We start from the raw sequence: 6012 nt of genomic DNA, 5'->3' as shown, positions 1-6012 counted from the left end.
GCGTGCAACTTGATTTGCATAAACAAATTGTGCAAAGTTTTGCTGAAACTATAGGGCAAATCTCACATAGTAGATATAAGGCCAACTTTATTATATAAATCTCAATGTTCGCCAATTACGAAGAAACGGAAGAAAAATATAGAGTTTGTGGAAACTAGGAGGATGCGTATATATGTGTAGAAGTTTATTGGACAAAATATCAAACATGACACTTAGAGTTATGCTAAGAGTGGCACCATTATATCAAGAGATTGAGGGAATGAAGATTATGTTGTTCATATATGTCGATAGGAGACAATTGAAGACTGTATAGGAGGGTTGAGAAAATGATCAGTGACACTGCAAGGAGGAGAGAACACTCTTAGGTTAGTCTTAAATTAATTAGCTTTTAGGCTAAAGGATGTGGTGATGTTTTTGTCTATCAAGTTTTGGTGACACATAGGCATTTGACATTTATGCCAATATATACCTATGAATGAGGTGTGGTGTCATCCTTGCCTATTAAATTGTTTTGAAACCATAACCCATTTACCACCATTCTTGTGTATTTTCCTAATGCACAAAAATGCAAGCCTATGATGCATCTTCATGTGCTCCATGTATCTTCCAACGACAACAGTGAACAATAATAATGTGCAGATCAAGTTTGCCAACGACAACATAAAGAATCAAGGGGTGGTGTTTGTTGCCGGCAATAACATCACGACAACATATAACCTTACGGAGAACACGACCTTTAGATGAAAGGGTGTGGAGGCTTAACGGTAGAGTTGTGGAGTAATATATTAATAGTCAAGGTACTAGCTTTCTTCTGCTAATGTGCTTGTCCTACATTCTTTTTCTTAGTATTTTTCTTAGTATCCTACATTCTTTTTCTTAGAATTATTCAATATAAAAAATCGAAAAAAAAGTATTCAACAAGAATAAACAAAAAAAAAAACGAAAAAAAGGTAAAATAAAACTTCAGTAACATATAATCAAGATTTCAGCAAGAAAAAAAAAGAAGAGGTTGGAAGAGACTGAAAGAGGCAATACAAGTGTTGTGCCAAACAGAACACGCGCAAAAGTTTTTTTACTCTCAAAATTTCTAAAAAACAAATAGCTGCGAGATTAAAAGTGTTGCGCTTGTGCTACGCCGTGCAACAATAAAAGGTCTGAAAAGGTTTTTTACAAAAATCAACAGCACCTTAGTGTGGGTACTAATGTTTACCTTTGCTAATTTAGTCCATTCTTATGGGATAAGGCCATAAGGGCATCTTTGCTAATTTAGGGAATGAAAATCACCAAGAGGGAAAAAGTATTTATTAAGAAACCAAAAGTGTAACTTGATAAATAGTCTAGGGGGCACTTCTATAGCTTATTTAAATTTTATAAAAAAAGCCCATAGGTTCTGGGGGCGATTTTGAGGAAGTGGAACGAAGACACAGTCCAACACAGTCCAGGCTTTGTCGGATGTCGCTACTCGCTAGAAACTTTATCAGACGCATTTTGGATTTGCTTTTTATGGTTACGTGTAAGAACCCAGAGAGAGAGAGAGAGAGAGAAGTACAATTAATCAATTGATCTTCAAATCATTGTGTGCTCGTGTGTGTGAAAATGAAGTAGTAGTGTAAGTTAAAGTGTTTCTGTTTCTTGGTTTTACATTTTCTATTACTTTCTTGATGTGTGTTTCTTTCACGAGGTCAAATTATATTAATCTGATTGATAAAATAATCACTGCATGAGAAACTTGGGTTTTTGCCATTCGATTAATTCGCAATTTGGGGTTTCAAATAAGTGTTTGGTTTTGTCATTTGTGTGGAAATGGAGAACGATAAGAACATCAATTCAATCGAAAGACCACCAGTTGAGATGCTATTGAAGAAAATCCAAGAGCTAGAAAAAGGTCATGCCCACCTCAAAGAAGCGATTTCAAAGCTCATAATCTCCGACGAGTACAAAAAATCAGTATCACCCGTCAGAGGCGGCGCCTCCCAGACCTTCTCCAAAACGGAATCTTCATCTTACCGGAAAATTTTACCACTGAGAAGAGAAAACAATAATGATAGGTTCCATGAAGGCGGTGGCGCGGCCGTCGACGGTGGTGGGGCCATGAAGCTGACAGAAAATCAATATATGAACATATTACAGACAATGGGTCAAGCATTGCATGTATTCGATCTCACAGGTCGCATAATCTACTGGTATGTTGATCATTTCGCTTGATTTCTTCTTCGTTTTCCCCCAATTTCTTCTGATTTCCATCTCTTTAAACCATTAATTCTACAGGAACCAAATGGCACAGAGCCTCTATGGTTACACAGTCGAGGAAGCCATCGGAAAAACTGCTCCCGACATCATTATACCACCTAATTATTCAGAACTGGCTAATATCATCATACACAGAGGATTACAGGGAGAAAGATGGTCAGGGGAGTTTCCTGTTCGACATAAAAGAGGGCAAAGGTTTACTGTTATCACTAACGTCTCGCCATTTCACGATGAAAATGGAACAATTCGTGGTGCTATGTGTATTTCAACTGATTCTCGCCCATTTCGGGAAATAATTCCACAATTAAACGTTAATATTGCGCCATGGAGGATTTCTTACTCTAAATTTGGTCTTGATGATCAACAACCTCTACAATCTGCAATCGCCTCAAAGATTTCAAATTTGGTTAGTTGTTTGTTCTTGTAATAATCTTGTTCAAGTATAAACCTTTTTCTTTCTTTCTAGATATTTCTGAACTTGTAGTTGTAACTTTTCTTCAAAACTTCCATACAGGCTTCCAAGGTCAAGTCAAAAATAAAGACAAGAGAGAACAATGAGGATGATTTCACCAAGAGTGGAGACTATCATTATTACGATATTGCCCCTTGTGATCATACTCAAGAAGCAGGTTGTAGTATCGACAGTATGAAATCTCCATATGGACATTTTACCGTAAAGCCCTCAACGGATTCTAGCAGGGGTAGTGAAAAGGAAAACAAACTTGGGATCCATGAAGTTTTATCTTCAAAAGCAGAGGCATGGTTGGGCAAAAAGGGAATTTCATGGCCATGGAAAGGAAATGAAAGTGATCAAGATCACGATTATGGTCCACAAACAAGTTCTAGTGCTTCTATAAAAGTAGAAAGTCAAATGCATGAAAGTTTTATTAATACTAATGAGGCTCCAAAGTCGTTGTCTTCATGTGGTGCAAGTAGCTCAGAAAGTAATGTTATCTATAAAATTGACATCGATATTGACAATTTGGATGTTGAAGTATCATGGGACGATTTGGTAATTAACGAACAAATTGGACAAGGTATAGACTATAGCTACCCTCGTTATGGTGGTTTAATCTTTTATTTATTTTTAATTTTAATTTTAATTTTCTTGTTATATATATTTTGGCAGGTTCGTGTGGGACCGTATATCATGGACTGTGGTATGGATCGGTACTTTTTCCATCTTTGCCCTTCTTAACTTATCTCTTTAAAACCATGCTTAATTGTTTTTGTTATAACGGATTAACGGGTAATTAATGAAGTTATGTATCTTGATGTTATGTAGGATGTTGCAATCAAAGTATTTAGCAAGCAAGAATACCCTGAAGATGTGATACTATCCTTTAGAAAAGAGGTAATCTTTTCGTCAATGCATTATTTTGACCATATTATTCTTTTTTGTGAAATAATATTCTTTTGTTGTGGATTGAAGGTGTCTCTAATGAAAAGACTCCGACATCCGAATATTTTGCTCTTTATGGGTGCAGTAACTTCACCTCATCATCTATGCATTGTTTCAGAGTTCCTTCCACGGTTAGTTACATCATTGCATTTGCATAAAAAAGATTGAATATTACCAAATGTCTATAATACCCTTGAGTAATGATTACACATAGTCGATAAAAATCGAATTTTTTTTTTCTTTTTATGTAGTGGAAGTTTGTTCGGGTTACTTCAAAGAAATACAACCAAATTAGATTGGAGACGCCGCATTCATATGGCCATGGATATTGTAAGTCGCATGTTAATAATCTTTTTATTAACAACTGATTTTGAGTGATACTTTTTAAATAATCTTTTTATTAACAATTGTTTTTGTTTGTAAAGGCACGAGGGATGAATTATCTTCATCATTGCAACCCACCTATCATTCACCGTGATTTGAAGTCTTCTAACCTTCTTGTTGATAAAAATTGGACTGTGAAGGTGTTTGTTTTGTTTACTTTTGTGAATTTTAGTTTTTTTTTTTTTTCTTGAGTAGGAAAATAAAATAATATTGAATAATTTACAATTGAATAGGTTGGTGACTTTGGTATCTCGCGTATCAAGCATGAAACTTACTTGTCAACAAACACTGGAAAAGGAACAGTATGACAATCTCTTTCTTGACTTTTTGTTTTGACACATATTAAATAAAAAAACTTATTTAATCATTAACTAATTAAGAATTTTTTTTCTTAGCCTCAATGGATGGCTCCAGATGTTCTTCGTAACGAGCAAGTGGATGAAAAGTAAGCTTATAACATGGATTTTCTTTCAAATTTGATGTAAAATAATATTATTAATATGGGTCGATTTGGATTTTTAAGTTGAACATTTTTTGGAGAGTTATAGGTCGGATGTGTATAGCTATGGCGTGGTATTATGGGAACTTACTACTGAAAAGATTCCTTGGGATCATCTGAACTCAATGCAGGTATATATGAATTTCTTTCTATTTCATAACATGCTATTAGTCTTTGAAACCATGTATGTTAAAACTTTGACTTGTAAGTGTATGGTCAAACCTAACTCTTTTTTTTAATAGCATATTGATATGCATATCATGTTGTTATTAAAACTTAAATTTTAATTAGTAATGACTCTTGCAGGTTATTGGAGCTGTAGGGTTCATGAATAAAAGGCTGGAGATTCCAAAGGACATCGATCCACAATGGGCTTCTCTTATAGAAAGCTGTTGGTCCAGGTCTTTTGTTCAATCTTAGTAGCAAAATTACAAATTTACCACCAAATACAATGTGTGATATTTGAGGCATAATATACCAACAACTTTCTTGATTTTTTGTTGCTCAGTGAACCAAAATCCCGACCAACATTCCAAGAAATACTAATTAAGCTCAAGGATATGCAGAGGAAGTTGGTGATTCAAACTCAGGTTCCCCGTAGAGTTAACAGCAATCAAAAGGGATCATAAAAAGTAAAAGCACATGATGATCAATTGCTAGAGGCTTCAATTGTTTTTCTCATCCAAGATTTTAGAGATGAGTTGACAAGTTGCATAATCGGGCTAACATTGAAGAAGATACTCGAGAGTTCTTGTTACTTATTTTCGTTGGCTGGTTTTATATAAATATCATGAACCATGTTCATGGATAGGGGACATCATGTGGTTTGTGATCTTGATACAACTTAAGAGATTACTTGTATAGTATATTTACCAATGAGGACTGACCAAAATAAGATGAGGGTAGACAAGTAGAAGGCATCTTTTGTGTTGTATGTATGTAAGTATGTGTTTTCATTTTGTTTAAGTAGGTGGATGGATCCTCCATTTCCAACAGTTAGTTCATAGTTATGTATAATGCAAATTGAAAACATTTGTTCACAAACAACTTACAAAAAGAGACAGATCATAATGATTCGACCGGTGAATAAGCTTGTTCAGTTCTTATAGGTTTTGTGTGTTCGTTTTTTCTCATGTAAGCTATTTATATATCTATTTATCGTTGTCAATCGTGATTGGTTGTAATATCTATGGGAGGCTGTTACCCATAAGCCCATAAGGGCCATACACAGCATGGGAAAGAAATCATGTAAAATAAATCATGTATAATTCTGTCTTGTAAAAGTTCTATCTCATTTCTACTACATCACTTTTAGTTCTTACATGGTGATCTGCCTCTTACTTAATGACACTTGACTTTCAATCCAGCTTTTGTATTAATTTATAATTCTAACAAAAATACTATATTGAAAATGATAATACAATATCAAATAAGGTAATCTCATGAACTGTCAATCTACTAATTTGTATGTTTCAGT

General features: G+C 34.6%; 1 protein-coding gene across 1 annotated transcript; it reads left to right on the top strand.

Moving 5' to 3' along the window:
• Positions 1-1408: 1408 nt before the first annotated feature.
• LOC145147642 (uncharacterized) lies at positions 1409-5614 on the top strand. The gene is made up of 13 exons (XM_079075088.1): positions 1409-2183; positions 2269-2656; positions 2765-3287; positions 3380-3420; positions 3536-3604; positions 3683-3783; positions 3904-3982; positions 4078-4176; positions 4270-4338; positions 4432-4481; positions 4585-4666; positions 4842-4936; positions 5044-5614. The coding sequence occupies exons 1-13, from the start codon at positions 1804-1806 to the stop codon at positions 5162-5164; spliced, it is 2097 nt and encodes a 698-aa protein (XP_078931214.1). The 5' UTR covers positions 1409-1803; the 3' UTR covers positions 5165-5614.
• The last annotated feature ends 398 nt before the right edge of the window (positions 5615-6012 follow it).

This window comes from Lactuca virosa, chromosome 1 (assembly GCF_052849685.1).
Source record: "Lactuca virosa cultivar CGN04683 chromosome 1, Lactuca_virosa_CGN04683_v6, whole genome shotgun sequence".
NCBI classification, from domain to species: domain Eukaryota; kingdom Viridiplantae; phylum Streptophyta; class Magnoliopsida; order Asterales; family Asteraceae; genus Lactuca; species Lactuca virosa.
Note: the sequence above shows the minus strand (reverse complement) of the source record. Positions and strands in the feature narration are given on the sequence as shown.

What these genes read in the sequence shown, in the direction of transcription:
- LOC145147642 (XM_079075088.1), top strand. Translation starts at nt 1,804, where the DNA reads ATGGAGAACGATAAGAACATCAATTCAATCGAAAGACCACCAGTTGAG. An exon ending in ACAGGTCGCATAATCTACTG is followed by an intron (nt 2,184 to 2,268) that starts GTATGTTGATCA and finishes TTAATTCTACAG; the next exon opens with GAACCAAATGGCACAGAGCC. An exon ending in TTCATATGGCCATGGATATT is followed by an intron (nt 3,983 to 4,077) that starts GTAAGTCGCATG and finishes TTGTTTGTAAAG; the next exon opens with GCACGAGGGATGAATTATCT.